The following is a 23,181-nucleotide window of genomic DNA, read 5'->3' on the forward strand; positions in this document are numbered from 1 at the left end:
TCAGCAGGTGCAGGACTACTGTGAGTCAGGAGGTGCAGGGGACTACTGTGAGTCAGGAGCTGCAGAGGACTACTGGGAGTCAGGAGGTGCAGGGGACTACTGGGAGTCAGGAGGTGCAGGGGACTACTGGGAGTCAGGAGGTGCAGAGGACTACTGTGAGTCAGGAGGTGCAGAGGACTACTGGGAGTCAGGAGGTGCAGGGGACTACTGGGAGTCAGGAGATGAAGGACTACTGGGAGTCAGGAGGTGCAGGGGACTACTGTGAGTCAGGAGGTGCAGAGGACTACTGTGAGTCAGGGGGTGCAGGGGACTACTGTGAGTCAGGAGATGAAGGACTACTGGGAGTCAGGAGGTGCAGGGGACTACTGGGAGTCAGGAGATGAAGGACTACTGAAACCTGGCATTGGAGGGACTATTGAAATTTCCTCAGGAGTGGTTTAGAAGATTCCACATTTTCCCAGCTGTGATTTGGGATCAGCAGGCACTCACTAGAATAATGGCTATGGGCATCGCCACAATTTCAGGGGCTCTCCATGGTTTTGCACTACTTCCCTGGGTCCAGCCTGCAGAGCGGAGGATAGAATTCCTGACAACCAGAATCATTAATTCCTTTACACTGCGACCCTATAGAAAAGTTTGGACCCCCTTTTAAAGTGCGGGTACTAGTAGCAGACGCCCCATAACTTGTCTCACAGAACAGCGGAGCAGCTTGAATAAGGCTGAGCTGCAATACCAGACATCGCCTATAGAGAGGAAGGGGCGCCGAGAGGTCTTTATATTCCACTATCAGACCCCCACCTTATTTCTGCACAATCCCTTTAAATGAGACACAGGAGGCGGGATTATGTAAATGTATTGTATTTTGACAAAATTGTAAAACCGTCACAAATGTGACATTACAGAAATGTAGAGGAAAGTTCTGTACAGGAAGTGACATCATGGACAGACACGCCAGTGACACGTGTAAGCTGAGGTGTGGACGCCGTAGGTGTATATTACACAGGTATATTATATACGCCGTACCTTGTTGCCCTAGAAGGGGCGGGCACCCACTTCACATCTTATACTCAGTGCTGCCCCAAGTGTTCGGGCTAGAGAAGAGCGGATCGACTCGCCAGGTCTGAGATTTGTTTTTGTTGATCGTGTGATGAAATCTCCCACATGGACCGGCCACGATTCGCTCTTCCCCAGCAGTGATGCGCCACGGCCACAGCTGCCATCATGGTAATTAAGAGGTTAAAGGCTGCGCCATCCTAGAACGAGCCTCTATCTAGTGACGTACGCGCCCGCAGGTCCGAGCTGTGCAGTAATCCACCGCGCCGCTAACATTCCCTGGCGAGCGCCCGGCTTTATAAATAAATATGAACCGTCTCCTCATTAACATAAAGCTCACAGAGACTCCGATCGCGGGTCACGTATAGAAGACGCTGCATTAATCCCGGATCATACTCCAAAGCTGAACTCATTATTCTGTCGCCTCAGAGCTGTAATCTCCCTGCTTGTCCAGATGAAGTGTCCTCTTTACTTACTAACCCCCTCAGCCACTATAAACTGCTAGGGATTACAAGCTTGCTGATGGTTTCCATTACCGATTGCAGAACTATGAGTGCAGCTCTGGAGTATAAAGCAATGTGTATTATGTATCTGTGCTCAATGTTCACAGGCTCGAGTTATCACCTGACCATGAAGTACGACAATTACCGCACAGCTCAGTCACGCCGGGGGCGCGTATCGGTCAGACGACTATCAAGGCATCGGCATGAAGCCCAGGCGGCTACTGAAAGGCACTGGTTACCACGGCAGGCGGCCGGCGACGACTTCTCACAGAGCGACCATTGGGGCAGGCACGACCTCTGACACCGAAAGGCAATTCAAAGAAAATCAATGGCGCCCGGCCTCGGACGTGTCATGGCGGCAGCTCACTACCTGACAGCCAAGTTCGGCCGCCATCGTTATAGGCACCTTAACCATTTTGGTGCCAGAGGGGAACCTTTTGGACAAGGAAGGCATCTACGTGTGCACAGTAAATTTGTACATTTATAGACTTCTATATATAAAACTCGTATAATCGGACAGAAAACCGTAAATTTATACAGAAACATCAGAAATGACTGTAAACGTCTAAAAAAGAGAGAGAAGGAGTGAGCGACGCAGCCGGCGTGAGAGACCGCAACATCCACGAGTTAGTCTCGTGCGGGGCCCCTGATCATCGCTGACCTCGGTGGATGGGCCTATGGAAATACGAGGGGGCACGGTCGCCGCCATCTTCACGCAGTCTGTTTTTGGTTTTAAAAGAATAATACAAAATGGGGGAAAAAAGGAAATTGCACTTAAAATGGTGAAGTTCTTTGCCTTTCTTGAAGGCTCAGCGCCCCCTACAGGCGGCTCGTCCGCCGTAACTCTGCATAGACGCCCCCTGCTATTGTATCACGGAGGGGACATACCCGGGAAAGGAGGGGTTAACGGAATGCTACAATGTAGCCGCTTATGTGCTAAGGGTCGGAATGTTTACTATGTGCAATGGGGGACGACCTACCCCGATACCTGGTGCGGCCATGGCCATTGGGATGTAGCAGTGTTAGACAAGGCGGTGGTCACGGCACTGGAGAGCGTTCGTACTGCCAGTCACGGGTGGAAGGAGGAACCTGTAGACCTTTAAGGTCCGTGTCGTGTAGAACCATGTAGAGTCTCTATGTAAAGAGTGGGGGGAGGGGGGTAACAACCACCCGGCTGGCACAGGGTAGGCCACCGACCTGGGATGCATAGCTTTAGTTATAAGACCACCATTGCTGGGGAGCCAAAACCTTGGGGGGTCCGGGCCCGCCTGAAGTCCTGCGCTCTAATACCCTGAGTCTGAGATGCTACCTCTGAACCACATCGCTTATCTCTTTGACAGACGTGAGCAGCTTGCTAAAGTCCTGAGGTGTGGCCGGTCCTCCCCCCGTGGAAGCGGCGGCGGGGCAGATCTGCAGGTCCCGGAGACTGTTCTCCAGCTTGCTCATGGCTTCTCTGAAAGCAAACTTGTTCCTCATCTGCTGAATGGAGTCCACGTAGCAGGTGCAGAAGGCGTGGAGGTTTTTGGCGGCCTCGAGCACGGTGCTGTGGCTGGCCATTTGTTCAGAGTTTCGGTTGATGGCGGCCCGCAGGCATTCGGTGCTCTCCAGCAGGGTCTCCTTGGTGACTGCTCCGCTTAGCAGCTTCTCGGGAGGTTGGCGGGTTTTGCGCAAGGAAACTCTGGTGGAGATGAGTGGAATGAAGGCCGTGGAGGAGGCGGCGGACGACGTGGCTGGCTGAGGTTGGTCACTCCCGGTCTGGGCTCCGGCCCGCTTCTCTGTGGAGAGGGGCTTGGCGGTGGACAGTGGAGCAGTCTTCTTGGCGCTGTCCGTCACAGCTGGGTTTGTTCTCGAGTGGTCTTCGTTCTGGTTGGTGGCCTTGTGCTTTGGCTCATTGGTGCTGGCGTCGTGGCTAAGGCTTTGGGAGGAAATCTTTGCCGGTTTCCCCGCCGTGCTGGTGGAGGACAGAGAGGTCTGGCTGGACAGTGGTAGAGGTGGGCTCGGTTTGACCTTCATTGCTTTCATTTTGTCCTTGGCGGACAATTCGGTTGCTTTCAGTCTCCGGAGCCGGAGATCTGTCTCGGTTTTGCCGACACTTGGGCTTACCTTGGCAGGGGGAACAGACTCTAAAGCAGTTCTTATGTTCCCACTTTCCTCTTTTTGTAAGGAGGAGGAAGTCGAAGGGCCACCTGGTTTCCTACGCGGTAATTTTGGTGTCAGACTGGGAGGACTGGAGCCCGGACTTTGATCGGGATCTTTGAACACTTCGTCTGTGGGCTCCTCTGTCTTTTTGGGTAGACGGGGAGGTGGGGTGACAGCCCCTCTAGACAGGTCTGATTTTCCCTCGTTGCCCCTTTTACGGGGCAGAGCCGGCCTTTCAGCTTTTTGGACACCTCCAGAACTAGACATGTCCAACATGTGCCTGGTAGAGGGCAACTCCCTGGGCAGGGTGACCGACTTCCACTCCATATCCTTGGAGCCATGAGGCATGCAGGAAGCAGAGGACGACCTCTGGAAGCGTTTGCTGCCGGTGCTGCTCCCATCCTCCTCCCCCGGGGGCGGCTGCCGCCCTACACTTGTGATGGACTTTTTCCAGTGTGGAGTTAGGAAGAGAGTGCCATTGGTCATGGCGGCCCCGTTACTTGTGAATTTGGTGGAATCTGCATCGCCTCCATTAGTGGTGTCTCGACTCTCTCCTTCCAGACACCTTGGATCCATTTCACGGAAGGAGCTGCTGCGCTTTGGCGGGGTGGGGGCGGTCTTCTTCTTCCTCTTGATCAGCGTGCTGAACAGATTGGCTTTCTTGCTATTTTGCAGCAAACGCTCGTCCTCCGGTCCGCCATCCGATGCTGCGAGCCTTTCCTTGCGAGGGAGGAGAGGAGACACGGCGGCAGGCTCCAGATCCAGAACATCTGCAAGACACAGAGGACACCATGACTAAAGACCTGGGAGCAGGAGAAGGGTCTACACATGATATACAGCAGGGGCAGCTGACCAACATCTGACAGGCTGGTCAGCTCTACGCATATCTTTATTGGGTTCGGGGACGGAAACCCCGAACGGAGTTCAAGCGCTGGTGTGAACCCCGCCTTATATAGGTGATCAGTATCTGGTGGGGACACCCTGACCCCGCACCAATCACCTGATCTGGCTGCAGGACACTGGGCCGGAGGCAGCTACTACTATCACAGTAATAGGAGCAGAGCTGCAGCTCCATCCACTGGTAACCCCAGAGAACTGCAGGACCGCTCTGATTACTGAACCGGCAGCTATAGGATCAGCTGATTGGTGCGGGGTACGGATGTCAGACCCTACAGATCTCATACACCTCTTATGGATAGGTCATCAGTATGAAGAACGCTACTGGGACCGGAAAATCCGTTTAACCCAGATACTTAGTCGTCCATATCATTTGGGAGCCTTGGAGAAAGGAGCCCATCCCTAAATGGAGTTTTAAAGTTTGCTAGAAGCGGTGCAGGTCTCAATATGGTCCTCAATTAGGGGGTGGGGAATAATTGATCCAAGGAGCAAAATTGAGCCCCATCATGGGGCCCCTATAGTCTATGTACTAGGGGCCTACTACACGGGGTCTATGGTATAGACGTCCATGACGAGTTGGGTTTACCTTGATCAGCGGCGCCTCTGCCGTGTGAGGTATCTGTGTTATCTTCCTTGTTCTCGGTCACTCTTCGGGTCGTCCTCGTCTTGGTCGGGAGTTCGGGGGCCTGCAGGAAGTTGCTGACATTTACCCGCAAGCCTTTCTTCCCCAGTTCCTTCTCCACCTCTGAAACACACGACAACACGGACAGCTCTGTTACAATGTATCGGTGAAGTCAATCATCTACTTTGCCTGGGTGTCAATCTTCACAGTCATTTTTGCATTTTATTCATGGTGCCTGCGATTTGCAAGACCCCAGGACATGGCTGCCCCCAGGACTCCAAGTAACCGGCAGCCGATGACCCCGGGAACAATGGAAATGCTGCCATTAGTCAGACCCATTAGCGCAGGATTGAGGGCTTGTCTGAAGTGCCTACGGGGAATAATCGGGATTTTAGACCCTCCCTGTGGCTGGAAACAAACACCGCCATTTATCTGCGACAAAATCAATCAACAATTACACCAGAAAAAAATAATAAAAAAGCTTGAAATGAAAGTGGGCGCAGCTCTCCGGGCGCCACAAAGGACAGCGCTGAAAGCCGCCTGTTATTATATATTCAGCCGCTGGTAAGAGCAATTATTAGTGCGAGCAAAAGCTAATGCATTAGTGAAAGCGCAAGAAAAATACTGAAACATACAGAAAAATACCGCCAACCCGCCAGACCTATTGTGTGCGACTTCCTTTGTTACGCACATTGTGCGCCATTGTCTGCCGGGCTGACCGCAATAAATAGCAGGTAATGCCTCATTTACCCTGTGGAGGCGCTGCAGGGCTTCGCCTAGCGTATTGCAACTAACCGCAGAGGGATGGAATACAACCATGGCAGCTTGCTGTCCCTTCAACAAAAACCAAAAACGGGAAGTTTCAAAGCGAGGGCCAGGCAGGCTCCCCGACATCACAGCAATGACAGGCAAGGCTATCAGATAGCGAGGGCCAGGCAGGCGACACCACAGCGAGGGCCCGGCAGGCGACACCACAGCGAGGGCCGGGCAGGCGACACCACAGCGAGGGCCGGGCAGGCGACACCACAGCGAGGGCCGGGCAGGCGACACCACAGCGAGGGCCGGGCAGGCGACACCACAGCGAGGGCCGGGCAGGCGACACCACAGCGAGGGCCGGGCAGGCGACACCACAGCGAGGGCCGGGCAGGCGACACCACAGCGAGGGCCGGGCAGGCGACACCACAGCGAGGGCCGGGCAGGCGACACCACAGCGAGGGCCGGGCAGGCGACACCACAGCGAGGGCCGGGCAGGCGACACCACAGCGAGGGCCGGGCAGGCGACACCACAGCGAGGGCCGGGCAGGCGACACCACAGCGAGGGCCGGGCAGGCGACACCACAGCGAGGGCCGGGCAGGCGACACCACAGCGAGGGCCGGGCAGGCGACACCACAGCGAGGGCCGGGCAGGCGACACCACAGCGAGGGCCGGGCAGGCGACACCACAGCGAGGGCCGGGCAGGCGACACCACAGCGAGGGCCGGGCAGGCGACACCACAGCGAGGGCCGGGCAGGCGACACCACAGCGAGGGCCGGGCAGGCGACACCACAGCGAGGGCCGGGCAGGCGACACCACAGCGAGGGCCGGGCAGGCGACACCACAGCGAGGGCCGGGCAGGCGACACCACAGCGAGGGCCGGGCAGGCGACACCACAGCGAGGGCCGGGCAGGCGACACCACAGCGAGGGCCGGGCAGGCGACACCACAGCGAGGGCCGGGCAGGCGACACCACAGCGAGGGCCGGGCAGGCGACACCACAGCGAGGGCCGGGCAGGCGACACCACAGCGAGGGCCGGGCAGGCGACACCACAGCGAGGGCCGGGCAGGCTACACCACAGCGAGGGCCGGGCAGGCTACACCACAGCGAGGGCCGGGCAGGCTACACCACAGCAACGATTGGCAAGACTACCTGATAGCGAGGACCGGGCAGGCTTCCAGCTCTGCTACGTCAGGTTCTCCTCACACCCCGTATTATGGAGTTGCTACTTTAGGACTTGAGTCCAGAACAGACGGACAAGATGAGAGAATATAAAAAGCAACGGATAAAACAAATGGACATCAGAGCTCCGGCGTCACGGCCACAGTATCGAACAGCCCGGTAACGAACACTCTGCAGCTTTGTAGTAACTTCAGAAAGAATCAGGATGGACCCACTTCTGAGAGATCTCATCTTGAAAAGGTCCAGAAAATATGGCGCCTCCAGGAAGGAGCTCATTAGCGGCGGCGCTCTATCTCATCCTATCAGCATCGAGCGACGCACAAAGCGCTGGAGGCCATCGCTAACCTTACCGTCCGAAATACTGGACTCCTGGAACATCGTCTCAAAGGCTTGATGGATCTCGGCGAAGGACGGCCGGTCAAGAGGATTCCACTGCCAGCCTGACGGGAGAGAAAGAGTGATGTCAGGAATGGCTGTGGTGTAGGATGAGCCCCCTCCGAGTGGCGGCCGGCACTTACATTCTCTCATCAGCTGGTAAACCTTCTCCGGGCAGCCCTCGGGACGCTCCATGCGATAATCCTTCTCTAGCAGCTCGTACACCTGCGACAGGTCAATGCCGGGGTACGGGGACATCCCATAGGTGGCGATCTCCCAGAGTAAAACTCCGAAAGCTGCGGAATAAAAGACAAATCAGGTGATGTAGAGATCGGAGCAGGATGGGGGTAGTGACAGAAGCCATGGATATAATGTATGCACAGGACAAGTCCCTGAGGAGTCACAGGGAATAGCGGCCGAGCATGCACCTCACTCCATACAAGCGACAATCTACTCACCCCAAACGTCTGATTTGATGGAGAACTTGTTGTACGCCAGGCTCTCGGGGGCCGTCCACTTGATGGGGAATTTGGCTCCGGCATGGGCGGTGTATGTATCACCCGTCATCAGGCGGCTGAGCCCGAAATCGGCAACTTTCACCAAGTGGTTTTCTCCGACGAGGCAGTTTCTGGCTGCGAGATCCCTGGAAGAGAGAGAAGAGATGTCAATGTCTTTGTGAACATCGGCCTCACGACAAAACCGCTGTGTGTATGCACCGATGCAAAAATATTCACACCCCGGGGACTCCATCTTCTGCCCAGGTCTTCATAAGATCAGTGAAGGAAGGGTTAAGTGTCTTCCTTCGCACGGCTACAGATACAGCAGCGGCGTCCTCGATAATAACCTGCAGCCGGGTACTTGAGAGTCATTGACCGCCGTAATCCAGAGAGCCCTTTAATTAATCCACAATTAACCAATTAACTTTGTCTTCTTCACCACTCGCTTTACTGCAGAAGCTGAACGGCGCCCCCATCCCCCAGGCAGGAGACCAGCGCTTTACGTGGACCGCCATCGGACTAAGGGCTCAATTTACCCTGATTTATTATTATGGCTGGAAAATATTCAACAGATGGAGAAACAACGTACCAGGCCCGAGCTCACAGCTGAGTGTTTGTTACAATTACATCCAGACATTCGCTGCGGTTGCGTTTGTTACATTTCACCTGCCCTGATACAGTGTATCAATCTGGAATCTGAGCAGTGTAACAAACCTTCCTCCACCTCGTGTCTAATCCTGCCGTGGGTTTTGGAGGCCGATCCCCTGCAGTATCCGCGCTGCGAGCCTCGCGCCTGATTAGCCCTATTGTATAGGAGTCTAATCACACACGTAAACCCGCGGCGGAGAGCTGGGGCTCGGCTTTTATCTGCAGGTTTCACAAGGACAGTTTTATGGAGAGGAATCAACAATGTAATACTTCAAACCTGTCTCCATGTTCCACTGTGTGAACACGCTCCTATGTTCTGCACAGACCTACGTGGGACTCCCCATCAGAGATGGATTGGGAGGGGGGGGGGGCTGCACTCGTAGCCGTCTGGGTCACACATGACCTTTGGACAATGTTAGGGGGGAAATGGCAGAACGCGCAGGACACTTTACATGCAGATTGTTGCACATTTTACCCTCAGACGCCTTCTGGCCTAGTGAGGATGAGGGGGCGCTATAACCACGCCGGGCCCCACTCACCTGTGACTGCAGTACCTGCATGCACACACCCATGATCGCTCGCTCTTTGGCATCCAGGTGCAGGCGGAGATCCCACTGACACACTGCACACCCTTATTCCAAAACCTAAGTCTCAGGAATGGGGAGGGGGAGCCGAGATGGGGGGGAGTCACGACCGGGGGTGTGTGTGGAGGGGGGGGGGGGGGGGGGGTTGGGGGGGTTTAGCCACGATTTGAGGAGCCGCCTGCAGGGCTCTCGCCCCAGTGACACCCGGCTGAGGCTACTCTACAAAGAGCTTCGCTGCGACATGGAGGGGGTTCGGGTGTAATCGGAGCCCCCCTAAGATTCTGGAAGGGTTACATTAGAGTAGATTTGCCTGGAGATTCTCGCTCACCATGGGAGGAAGGAAATACTCAATGGCGCTGATAACCCCTGACGGATCCCATTAGTACATGAATAATGAAGTAGTATCGGCGCGCGTGGCTGATCCGGGGATATCGGCAGGTTCACAGCGGCTTGTGTGCAGAATTGTCAGAGCGCCCCCTCCCCCTCGTATTACAAACCTATAGGCAGGATGACTGACAGTAATACGCGGGCTATAACCGCCCACCCGGCGCACACATAATAACCTCCTCGGCTCTGCTACTCCGTGTAATCATATCTGTGAAGTTAAATACCCGCCGATCCATCTTTGTTTCTATGGCATTAGGCGCTAAGTGGTTGCTCTAAATTTGTAGGTATTAGCAACACGTGCGCGGACACAAGGGGGGAGGGCGGCCTTTATGGGCTCCCGCTGGAATAAGTGTGGTCACGCCGGGGGATGGGGGGGGAAAGGCTCGTCCGCTCATTACATTGCTAGGAGCCGTAATCCAAATGCAAAGAATGTGCGCGCCCGGCGACTAATTGCCAGGAAAATAAAGGTCACAAAGTGGAGCCGCCGCGTAGACGGGGACCAGGCAATAGACGGGGACAAAGGACAATTAAAAACCTGCTACCGGGTACCGGCAATGAGGAGGATGAGCCCGAGGAATCGTAATGTGAGTATCGCTACTGGCCATTACACAGGCTCCTGATCTGGGCCCTGAGGCCAGAGCCGCTCTTTATACTCAATATGGGGTAACTTGTAGTCACAGAGTCACCCGGGCTTCATAGAAATGCACAGCCCCCTGCCCTTATATCCTCTACAACTCCCAGTAGGCTCCATTCACTACTGAGGGAGTGTGCATGCTGGGAGTTGTGGTTCTACAGCTGCACATTGCTCCCCCCTGCCCCATAAGGGTCGTGCACTCTCCATAAAGGAGTATCGGCATTGGAGAAAGCTGGAGGACAAGTTAGTGAGCAGTCACCCAGCTTTCCCAGATCCTGACTAATGGCCCTATCTATTCATTGCCGTTGAGCCATTTGTCACGATTAACCCCTCAATGGCAGGTTAATTCCGCCCTCAATGACACGATCGCACTTCGCTCCCCTGACAGCCGAGCAACAAGTACAACAGCCTAAAAAGAACAATGCTGAATTTTCGCGGTGGTGGCGCTGACATTTAATAAGCTTCAATTTCCCGGAGAACAGACATGAAATGCCAGGCTGTCACGTGCTCGGCCCTCTCTCTCTGGAGACGGTGCCCGCTGTGTGTCAGCTTTCAGCTATACCGCTCTCCGCATTGTTCGCACAAATCAACATGGTAAATTGTTTCAGCACTTAAGCTTATGAGCAGTAATGGCGAGAGGTGCCGGAGCGGCGGCTGACACGGTAATTACATCCTTCCGAAAAAAAAAACACAAAACTCACGTTATTCCGTCTTACCCCGGCTGTAACACTCGCCCTAATGGAGTCCGGTGAAAGAACCGCCCACAATAAAACTGTTTATGACCCCATGTGATGGCGAGGAGGTGGACGCGCGATCAATCGCTCTGACAACCCAAAATAAGATGTATCCCAGCAAACACAGGAGCTAATGTTCTGTGCTATCTCATCCTGGGAAAGCTGGATGACGGACAAGAGGGCCACTACAACAGCAGCGGCACACTCCTGTAATATAAGTCACAGGGACGGCAGAGCCAGCGGCGCCTCCATCATAGAGCAGCAGCGGCGGCTGCCTGGGAATACGGGAGAGAGAAGACGAGGATCTAACAAGAAACAGATCAATAAGAACATCAGAAACCGCAGAGAATCTCCAAGACACAGACCTGTGGATGAAGTTCTTCTTCTCCAGGTACTCCATTGCCGAGGAGATCTGAGTCGCCATATGAAGCAGCACCACGGCCGTCACTTCTTCCCGATTGCACTCTCGTAGATAGTCTAAGAGGTTCCCGTATGTCATAAATTCTGTGATGATATAGAAAGGGGGCTCCCGGGTACACACCCCTAAAAGAGAGGACACCACAAGGGTTTAGTGAACCATCAGCAGATTCCAAGATACTCCAGAGCTGAACTCACTATTCTGCTGGAGCAGTTGGGATGGAGGGGGGGGGGGGCACATACTTATTCCTGTGTCCTGGTATAAGACGATACAAATGACCAGATCATGCACTGATAAGAATGACGGGAGATTTCAGTATTATGATTGCAGCTCTGGAGTATAACACTTATGACAGGTACATGACAGGTGACTTACCCAGCAGTTGCACCAGGTTGGGATGTTTCACCTCCTTCATCACAGCGGCTTCCTTCAGGAACTCCTCCACCTCCATGGTGTCTTCCTAAAGGCAGAAAAGGAGAAAATATAAAAATCCAGAAATATTGTCTCGTCTAACGGTGAATTTTTTTGGTTTTGTGTAAGTTGGGCCTATAATAGAGTAGTGCTCGGCCTGCTGTCAATGTATGGCAGCCCTCAGTGCCTGACACACTGTAACGACAGGATCAGCTCTGTGCAGATATCCACTGACTCGCAGGAAGCGAAGGTCTGGACAATAGTGATGGATGGAAGTAAAAGTCTATACAAATTGTAGCGCACGGGATCCAGTAGTGTGCCGCGTGAGAGACCCCGCAGTGTGCCGCGTGAGAGACCCCGCAGTGTGCCGCGTCAGAGACCCCGTCGTGTGCCGCGTCAGAGACCCCGTAGTGTGCCGCGTCAGAGACCCCGTAGTGTGCCGCGTCAGAGACCCCGTAGTGTGCCGCGTCAGAGACCCCGTAGTGTGCCGCGTGAGGGGATCCAGTAGTGTGCCGCGTGAGGGGATCCAGTAGTGTGCCGCGTGAGGGGATCCAGTAGTGTGCCGCGTGAGGGGATCCAGTAGTGTGCCGCGTGAGGGGATCCAGTAGTGTGTCGCGTGAGAGACTCCGTAGTGTGCCGCGTGAGAGACCCCGTAGTGTGCCGCGTGTGAGACCCCGTAGTGTGCCGCGTGAGAGACCCCGTAGTGTGCCGCGTGAGAGACCCCGTAGTGTGCCGCGTGAGAGACCCCGTAGTTTGCCGCGTGTGAGACCCCGTAGTGTGCTGCGTGAGAGACCCCGCAGTGTGCCGCGTGAGAAACCCCCGTAGTGTGCCGCGTGAGACACCCAGCAGCAGATGGACCTTTACTAAAACCACCAAGTACCCCGGCACTAGATGGCGCTAATCTGAGCTCCATGAGCCAGAAATTAAGAGGTTGTCCGGGTAATTTACTTACTGGGTCCAGGAAATTGTGGCAACATCATACCACCGGGGTCATGTGACCTGAGGCAGCATTCAACGCTCCTGCCCCACAACCCCCCGAGACATTGGAGGGGAGCGGAGAAACCGGAGGAAGGTCAGCGCTGCCTTAGGTGATACAACCCCAACCCCTGAGTCCATCATCTGTCAATTATTACTCCTCATAAGTCTGCCCCAATATTCCCACCATGACCCGGTCACCTCTCTTAAAGGGAAAGTGGGCGTGTTATCGCACAGGGCGGTCTGGTCCTCACCTTCAGGGTCTTCACCGCCACCGTCAGGTTATACTTCTTCCAGACGCCCTCGTATACTTCGCCATATTGTCCGCCGCCTAGTTTGTGCTTCATGGTGATGTCGGTCCTCTCGATCTCCCACTTGTCGTAGTTGGGGGACACCCCGTAGATGGTGGGCTTGTTGCGCTTTGGTGCTGGGTAGTGTAACGTTGTGATCAGTCCATCGGACACGGTGGAGTGGTGGTGCACTAGCTCGGCCAGTGTATTGAAGCGGCTGTCCGAGGACACGTAGAGCTGCACACACAAAAAACAGAGGGTTAAAAGCACAAAATTTACTCATACTCCAGTCACATCCAAAGCTGCAGTCACTTTTCCACTAGCTGTTCTTTATATGTACCACAATGCACTGCAGCAGAGCAAGCTGAACCAGAAGAGGGCAGCAGTGATATTAGTACGAAGGCCTCCAGGGGAATTCTAAATGCAGATTTGGATGTGAGTGGAGTAAAACCTATCGCAAATAAGAAAGCAAGTCTAGAAGAAGAGGAGGAGGAGGAACCCCCACAACTGGCTGCAGATACCACATGACGGATATGAAATAGAAGAGTTCACTGTAGCCTGCGCCCCCCCACCCCGCCCCCGCTGGAGGTCACCGCTCCTCAGGGAAGAGGGTTTCCTGTTTGGCTCCTCCCGCAGCGTCGCCTCCTTCCTGCGGTCACCAGGGCTGTGACGTTGGCCCCTTATTTGTTTATTTACCGCAGATTACTCAGCATTATGGGCCGCAGTCATCAGATTCAGGGGAGGGGCTTTGGACCGGTCACGCAGCGGATACGGCAGACACCAGTGTTATAAATCTGGAAGGATTAACCCAATTTTACTGGTTTTCCTCTAGTCCCTGCCAAGCACAACAGTCCGGAGCCAAATGCCCACACTCTGTACATGTTTAACTCCGGCTGTGCCAGGAGCCGAGCCTTAGGAGAGACCCCGCAGCTCCTGATCCCATCATTAGATCACTGCCCAAGGAAGTCTGACTGTGGCCCCCGGAGCTGCAGGCGGCGGCTGCTCCCAAATCCCAGGCATGTGGTGCAGAGATCTGACAATGAATGACAAGTATGACTGGCGTCCCAGGCATGTCCGCCCCCCCCCCTCCCCCTCCCCCCGGAGCCCGACAGTTCCTGCAATTGTATAATCCCTGCCTGGTGCACAATGGCTTCTCACAGCAGACAAATGGAGCGGACGTCACAGCAGACATTAAAGGGGGGCTCCAGCACGAAACGGCACCGTCACTTAAAGGGGTCGCACACTCTGATCTGCAGCTCCCTAATGAAGTGTCCATAGGTGGGAGCCCTCTTATCATACTGCGGTCTCGGCCACGGATATCAAAAGGTTAAAACAGCAGGGACCAGGGGCTCCCCCAAAAATTACAGCGGGAGTGAGGCTCTCAATATACACCAGAAGAAATGGGGAACAGAAATACTGCACCCCTTAAAAGTATAGTCTAGGGTTAAAAATAGGAGATAAAACCTTAATTCTGGATAACCCCTTTAATATTGTTGTCATTCTACAACACGTGGCTCCTAAGGAACAAGCTGGAGCAGGGCTGCAGTGTAAAGCATTGGGGGTGGAGCGGCAACCAGAGCACTACCATACAGTCACCGATCGCTGTGGTGTGAGAGAGCAGCGTTGGAGTATAAAGCAGGGCCAGGAGGTCATTGCATTTCTACAACCCAAGTCTAAGGCGAGTTTCACATCTGTTGGAGACGAAAATGCAGAAATTCAGCGAAGAGAAAAGTTCTGCACGGAGGACTTCGCTCTTTGCAGATTTTCTGCGTTTTTACCGTGGCCCGGCTCTCAGAGGTGACCCCAGCCTTAGCTTGTCAGTGACCTCGGTGTGTGACACAGATGCCGGGGTACATGGCGGCACATGGCGGGCACTCACCTTGCCATCAGAAGCTGTGTTGATACGGTAGTGGTAGACCCGGCCCTCATAGCGCAGTGATATGGACCTCTGCCCGGGGCTGCTCTCGCTCTCCCGCACCAGGAAGCTGCCATTGATGCCGCTGCTCAGGAGATATTCAGCCGCATTGCGGGACACGGGCCCGTGGTACCAGGAATGCTTCTCAGGACTGTTCACCGGGGTGATGTAGTTACTGGGCACCCAGCCCTGACCGTTCTTAGTCTGAGCCTCGCACCACTCCCCATTGTGATTGTATCCCAGGACCCGGAGCTTCTCCCCTGTCACATAGAAGGTCAGAATGAAAAGGAGAAATCAGAAGGAAAGCGAAGAGTCCAGGAGTGACAGCGCGGGGACAGGGGGCCGGCGGCCGAGACAGCGCGGGGACAGGGGGCCGGCGGCCGAGACAGCGCGGGGACAGGGGGCCGGCGGCCGAGACAGCGCGGGGACAGGGGGCCGGCGGCCGAGACAGCGCGGGGACAGGGGGCCGGCGGCCGAGACTGCGCGGGGACAGGGGGCCGGCGGCCGAGACAGCGCGGGGACAGGGGGCCGGCGGCCGAGACAGCGCGGGGACAGGGCACAGGGGGCCGAGACAGCGCGGGGACAGGGCACAGGGGGCCGAGACAGCGCGGGGAAGAGGAGAAATGCTGCCGATGACCCAAAGAACCCCTGACCCCACTGCCAAGAATGGAGGGGGGGAACATTATGTTTTGGGGTTTCTCTGCTCAGGGTACAGGACTACTTCACCGCATCAATGGGAGACTGGATGGAGCCATGTACAGTAACCTCCTTCCCTCCGCCAGGACATTAATAATGGGGGGTGGTCGGGTCTTCCAGCAGGACATTCACCCAAAACATACAGCCAAGGCAACAAAGGAGCGGCCCAAAAAGAAGCCCATTAAGGTCATGGAGAGGCCTAGCCCGTACCCAGACCTTAATCCCATGTGCATGCTGGGGGCAGTAGTCCTCACCTTTAGTGATGCTGAGGGTATTGTCCCCGCTGGCCACAAAGTCGTACAGTGCAACAAACAAGTTGGGGTCATTCTCGCCCGGTCCGGACAGAAGGTTCTCCTTGGAGTTCCAGCGAGCGGCTTCACTCAGACCTTGAGGCTCAAAATCGGAAACGATGGGTCGCTGTAAGGCTTCTGCAAGAGAAAGAAACAAGACGTCAGTCACCGGGGGTGAGGAGAAGCCACAAACTGCGGCCAATATGAACAATGTCCAATGCACAGTCAGTCTGAGGACATAACAAGCGCCCCACGGTGGGCAAAGAGAGTATAACGGGGTCACACAGGGCAACAACTACTTCACTACAGAAGGGAAGGGACAATATACATCATCAATGAGGGTATAGGGAATGGTCACAGAAGCACAGAGGATATCAGGAATGAGAAAATCTAGTAGTAAATGACAGATATACAGCAGAAGAAGCACAGTCCACTAGGCAGGGTCCGCAGCAGCACAGAGTATTACAGGAGAGGAGTGTGCTGATCTTATAGAGGAGGTCACAGGGGAAAAGTTACATAGTGGAGGAGCAGGTCACAGCAGTACAGAGGATTTCAGGAGAGTAGGATGAGCAGGTAATGTATGTATGATGGGCAGAGCCATGATGTGAGGAGGAGAATGGAGACCAGAGAGATGTCACACTGATAACAGATGGATGGGTGCACCACAGCAGCACAGAGGACTTCAGACCATCTCAGCAGTGCCACAATCCTGTGACGTGCTGGTGGGGTGTTACACATTGCAGCGCAGTCTGCGGTCTCTGGAGGGCGCCGCTCACATGCACAAACTGCAGCTCAGCCAGGAGCAGGTTACGCAAGTTGTTATTAAACCGGAGTAATTAAGAGAGCACTGCGGGGGGCGCTACAGACGTCACCGAGACACAGGAGCTGCGTGCGCGGACTTAGTCATAGCACAGGAGTGAGTGAGATGTGGTGGGGAAGAACAGAGGGTATACAGAGACTGGCAGTGCCCACTACTATATACACTACAGAACAGAGTATACAGAGACTGGCAGTGCCCACTACTATATACACTACAGAGCAGAGAGTATACAGAGACTGGCAGTGCCCAATACTATATACACTAGAGTATACAGAGACTGGCAGTGCCCAATACTATATACACTACAGAGCAGAGTATACAGAGACTGGCAGTGCCCACTACTATATACACTACAGAACAGAGTATACAGAGACTGGCAGTGCCCACTACTATATACACTACAGAGCAGAGAGTATACAGAGACTGGCAGTGCCCAATACTATATACACTAGAGTATACAGAGACAGGCAGTGCCCAATACTATATACACTACAGAGCAGAGTATACAGAGACTGGCAGTGCCCACTACTATATACACTACAGAACAGAGTATACAGAGACTGGCAGTGCCCACTACTATATACACTACAGAGCAGAGAGTATACAGAGACTGGCAGTGCCCAATACTATATACACTAGAGTATACAGAGACTGGCAGTGCCCAATACTATATACACTACAGAGCAGAGAGTATACAGAGACTGGCAGTGCCCACTACTATATACACTACAGAGCAGAGAGTATACAGAGACTGGCAGTGCCCACTACTATATACACTACAGAGCAGAGAGTATACATTGACTGGCAGTGCCCACTACTATATACACTACAGAGCAGAGAGTATACAGAGACTGGCAGTGCCCACTACTATATACACTACAGAGCAGAGTATACAGAGACTGGCAGTGCCCACTATATACACTACAGAGCAGAGAGTATACAGAGACTGGCAGTGCCCACTACTATATACTCTACAGAACAGAGTATACAGAGACTGGCAGTGCCCACTACTATATACACTACACAGCAGAGAGTATACAGAGACTGGCAGTGCCCACTACTATATACACTACAGAGCAGAGTATACAGAGACTGGCAGTGCCCACTACTATATACACTACAGAGCAGAGAGTATACAGAGACTGGCAGTGCCCGCTACTATATACACTACAGAGCAGAGAGTATACAGAGACTGGCAGTGCCCACTACTATATACTCTACAGAACAGAGTATACAGAGACTGGCAGTGCCCACTACTATATACACTACAGAGCAGAGAGTATACAGAGACTGGCAGCGCCCACTACTATATACACTACAGAGCAGAGAGTATACAGAGACTGGCAGCGCCCACTACTATATACACTACAGAGCAGAGAGTATACAGAGACTGGCAGCGCCCACTACTATATACACTACAGAGCAGAGAGTATACAGACTGGCAGTGCCCACTACTATATACACTACAGAGCAGAGAGTATACAGAGACTGGCAGTGCCCACTACTATATACACTACAGAGCAGAGAGTATACAGACTGGCAGTGCCCACTACTATATACACTACAGAGCAGAGAGTATACAGAGACTGGCAGTGCCCACTACTATATACACTACAGAGCAGAGAGTATACAGAGACTGGCAGTGCCCACTACTATATACACTACAGAGCAGAGAGTATACAGACTGGCAGTGCCCACTACTATATACACTACAGAGCAGAGAGTATACAGAGACTGGCAGTGCCCACTACTATATATACTACAGAGCAGAGAGTATACAGAGACTGGCAGTGCCCACTACTATATACACTACAGAGCAGAGAGTATACAGAGACTGGCAGTGCCCACTACTATATACACTACAGAGCAGAGTATACAGAGACTGGCAGTGCCCACTACTATATACACTACAGAGCAGAGAGTATACAGAGACTGGCAGTGCCCACTACTATATACTCTACAGAACAGAGTATACAGAGACTGGCAGTGCCCACTACTATATACACTACAGAGCAGAGAGTATACAGAGACTGGCAGCGCCCACTACTATATACACTACAGAGCAGAGGGTATACAGAGACTGGCAGCGCCCACTACTATATACACTACAGAGCAGAGAGTATACAGACTGGCAGTGCCCACTACTATATACACTACAGAGCAGAGAGTATACAGAGACTGGCAGTGCCCACTACTATATATACTACAGAGCAGAGAGTATACAGAGGCTGGCAGTGCCCACTAATATATACAGTGCCTACAAGTAGTATTCCACCCCCTGCAGATTTAGCAGGTTTACACATTCTGCAGTAACTTGGCATTGTGACATTTGGACTGTAGATCAGCCTGGAAGTGTGAAATGCACTGCAGCAAAAAAGAATGTTATTTCTTTGTTTAATTTTTTTTAAAATTGTGAAAAGTTTATTCAGAGGGTCATTTATTATTCAACCCCTCAGACCACCAGAATTCTGTTTGGTTCCCCTAAAGTATTAAGAAGTAGTTCAGGCACAAAGAACAATGAGCTTCACATGTTTGGATTCATTATCTCTTTTTCCAGCCTTTTCTGACTATTTAAGACCCTCCCCAAACTTGTGACCAGCACTCATACATGGTCAACATGGGAAAGACAAAGGAGCATTCCAAGGCCATCAGAGACAAGATTGTGGAGGGTCACAAGGCTGGCAAGGGGTACAAAACCCTTTCCAAGGAGTTGGGCCTACCTGTCTCCACTGTTGGGAGCATCATCCGGAAGTGGAAGGCTTATGGAACTACTGTTAGCCTTCCACGGCCTGGACAGCCTTTGAAAGTTTCCTCCCGTGCCGAGGCCAGGCTTGTCCGAAGAGTCAAAGCTAACCCAAGGACAACAAGGAAGGAGCTCCAGGAAGATCTAATGGAAGTGGGGACATTGGTTTCAGTCAATACCATAAGTAACGTACTCCACCGCAATGGTCTCCGTTCCAGACGAGCCCGTAAGATACCTTTACTTTCAAAGCGTCATGTCAAGGCTCGTCTACAGTTTGCTCATGATCACTTGGAGGACTCTGAGACAGACTGGTTCAAGGTTCTCTGGTCTGATGAGACCAAGATCGAGATCTTTGGTGCCAACCACACACGTGACGTTTGGAGACTGGATGGCACTGCATACGACCCCAAGAATACCATCCCTACAGTCAAGCATGGTGGTAGCAGCATCATGTATTGGGGCTGCTTCTCAGCCAAGGGGCCTGGCCATCTGGTCCACATCCATGGGAAGATGGATAGCACGGCCTACCTGGAGATTTTGGCCAAGAACCTCCGCTCCTCCATCAAGGATCTTAAGATGGGTCGTCATTTCATCTTCCAACAAGACAACGACCCAAAGCACACAGCCAAGAAAACCAAGGCCTGGTTCAAGAGGGAAAAAATCAAGGTGTTGCAGTGGCCTAGTCAGTCTCCTGACCTTAACCCAATTGAAAACTTGTGGAAGGAGCTCAAGATTAAAGTCCACATGAGACACCCAAAGAACCTAGATAACTTGGAGAAGATCTGCATGGAGGAGTGGGCCAAGATAACTCCAGAGACCTGTGCCGGCCTGATCAGGTCTTATAAAAGACGATTATTAGCTGGAATTGCAAACAAGGGTTATTCCACAAAATATTACACCTAGGGGTTGAATAATAATTGACCCACACTTTTATGTTTAAAATTTATTAAAATTTAACTGAGCAACATAACTTTTTGGTTTCTAAGATTTATGTATCTGTTAATAAATCCTGCTCTTGTTTGAAGTTTGAAGGCTCTAACTTATTTGCATCTTATCAAACCTGCTAAATCTGCAGAGGGTTGAATACTACTTGTAGGCACTGTACATTACAGAGCAGAGAGTATACAGACACTGGCAGTGCCCACTACTATATACACTACAGAGCAGAGTATACAGAGACTGGCAGTGCCCACTACTATATACACTACAGAGCAGAGTATACAGAGACTGGCAGTGCCCACTACTATATACACTACAGAGCAGAGTATACAGAGACTGGCAGTGCCCACTACTATATACACTACAGAGCAGAGTATACAGAGACTGGCAGTGCCCACTACTATATACACTACAGAGCAGAGTATACAGAGACTGGCAGTGCCCACTACTATATACACTACAGAACAGAGTATACAGAGACTGGCAGTGCCCACTACTATATACACTACAGAGCAGAGTATACAGAGACTGGCAGTGCCCACTACTATATACACTACAGAGCAGAGTATACAGAGACTGGCAGTGCCCACTACTATATACACTACAGAACAGAGTATACAGAGACTGGCAGTGCCCACTACTATATACACTACAGAGCAGAGTATACAGAGACTGGCAGTGCCCACTACTATATACACTAGAGAGCAGAGAGTATACAGATACTGGCAGTGCCCACTACTATATACACTACAGAGCAGAGAGTATACAGAGACTGGCAGTGCCCACTACTATATACACTACAGAGCAGAGAGTATACAGAGGCTGGCAGTGCCCACTACTATATATACTACAGAGCAGAGAGTATACAGAGACTGGCAGTGCCCACTACTATATACACTACAGAGCAGAGAGTATACAGACACTGGCAGTGCCCACTACTATATACACTACAGAGAAGACAGTATACAGAGACTGGCAGTGCCCACTACTATATACACTACAGAGCAGAGAGTATACAGAGACTGGCAGTGCCCACTACTATATACACTACAGAGCAGAGTACACAGAGACTGGCAGTGCCCACTACTATATATACTACAGAGCAGAGAGTATACAGAGGCTGGCAGTGCCCACTACTATATACACTACAGAGCAGAGAGTATACAGAGACTGGCAGTGCCCACTACTATATACACTACAGAGCAGAGCGTATACAGAGACTGGCAGTGCCCACTACTATATACACTACAGAGCAGAGAGTATACAGAGACTGGCAGTGCCCACTACTATATACACTACAGAGCAGAGAGTATACAGAGACTGGCAGTGCCCACTACTATATACACTACAGAACAGAGAGTATACAGAGACTGGCAGTGCCCACTACTATATACACTACAGAGCAGAGCGTATACAGAGACTGGCAGTGCCCACTACTACAGTCCTATGAAAAAGTTTGGGCACCCCTATTAATCTTAATCATTTTTAGTTCTAAATATTTTGGTATTTGCAGCAGCCATTTCAGTCTGATATATCTAATAACTGATGGACACAGTAATATTTCAGGATTGAAATGAGGTTTATTGTACTAACAGAAAATGTGCAATATGCATTAAACCAAAATTTGACCGGTGCAAAAGTATGGGCACCTCAACAGAAAAGTGACATTAATATTTCGTAGATCCTCCTTTTGCAAAGATAACAGCCTCTAGTCGCTTCCTGTAGCTTTTAATCAGTTCCTGGATGAAGGTATTTTGGACAAACAATTCAAGTTCAGTTAAGTTAGATGGTGGCCGAGCATGGACAGCCCGCTTTAAATCATCCCACAGATGTTCAATGATATTCAGGTCTGGGGACTGGGATGGCCATTCCAGAACATTGTAATTGTTCCTCTGCATGAATGCCTGAGGATTTGGAGCGGTGTTTTGGATCATTGTCTTGCTGAAATATCCATCCCCGGTGTAACTTCAACTTCGTCACTGATTCTTGAACATTATTCTCAAGAATCTGCTGATACTGAGTGGAATCCATGCGACTCTCAACTTTACCAAGATTCCCGATGCCGGCATTGGTCACACAGCCCCAAAGCATGATGGAACCTCCACCAAATTTTACAGTGGGTAGCAAGTGTTTTTCTTGGAATGCTGTTTCTTTTTGGACGCCATGCATAACGCCTTTTTTTTATAACCAAACAACTCAATCTTTGTTTCCAAAATGAAGTTGGCTTCTCCAAATGTGCTTTTTCATACCTCAGGCAACTCTATTTGTGGCGTACGTGCAGAAACGGCTTCTTTCTCATCACTCTCCCATACAGCTTCTCCTTGTGCAAAGTGCGCTGTATAGTTACCGATGCACAGTGACACCATCTGCAGCAAGATGATGCTGCAGCTCTTTGGAGGTGGTCTGTGGATTGTCCTTGACTGTTCTCACCATTCTTCTTCTCTGCCTTTCTGATATTTTTCTTGGCCTGCCACTTCTGGGCTTAACAAGAACTGTCCCTGTGGTCTTCCATTTCCTTACTATGTTCCTCACAGTGGAAACTGACAGGTTAAATCTCTGAGACAACGTTTTGTATCCTTCCCCTGAACAACTATGTTGAACAATCTTTGTTTTCAGATCATTTGAGAGCGGGCTGTCCATGTTCGGCGACCATCAAACTTAACTGAACTTGAATT

At 52.1% G+C, this 23,181-nt stretch overlaps 1 protein-coding gene across 2 annotated transcripts in view; it reads right to left on the minus strand.

Moving 5' to 3' along the window:
* Nucleotides 1–860: 860 nt before the first annotated feature.
* Nucleotides 861–23,181, minus strand: part of ABL1 (ABL proto-oncogene 1, non-receptor tyrosine kinase) — a 74,495-nt gene continuing 52,174 nt past the window's right edge. For both annotated transcript variants that reach the window (XM_075260693.1, XM_075260692.1), the window contains exons 2-11: nt 15,969–16,142; nt 14,983–15,278; nt 13,068–13,340; nt 11,803–11,887; nt 11,375–11,552; nt 7,984–8,168; nt 7,669–7,821; nt 7,501–7,590; nt 5,179–5,337; nt 861–4,465 (exon numbers count right to left, since the gene is read on the minus strand). In XM_075260693.1, coding sequence (XP_075116794.1) covers nt 2,862–4,465; nt 5,179–5,337; nt 7,501–7,590; nt 7,669–7,821; nt 7,984–8,168; nt 11,375–11,552; nt 11,803–11,887; nt 13,068–13,340; nt 14,983–15,278; nt 15,969–16,142 — 3,197 coding nt within the window. In that variant the 3' untranslated portion in view covers nt 861–2,861. The remainder of the gene's footprint in view (nt 4,466–5,178; nt 5,338–7,500; nt 7,591–7,668; nt 7,822–7,983; nt 8,169–11,374; nt 11,553–11,802; nt 11,888–13,067; nt 13,341–14,982; nt 15,279–15,968; nt 16,143–23,181) is intronic.

This window comes from Leptodactylus fuscus, chromosome 11, assembly GCF_031893055.1.
Source record: "Leptodactylus fuscus isolate aLepFus1 chromosome 11, aLepFus1.hap2, whole genome shotgun sequence".
Lineage (NCBI taxonomy): Eukaryota > Metazoa > Chordata > Amphibia > Anura > Leptodactylidae > Leptodactylus > Leptodactylus fuscus.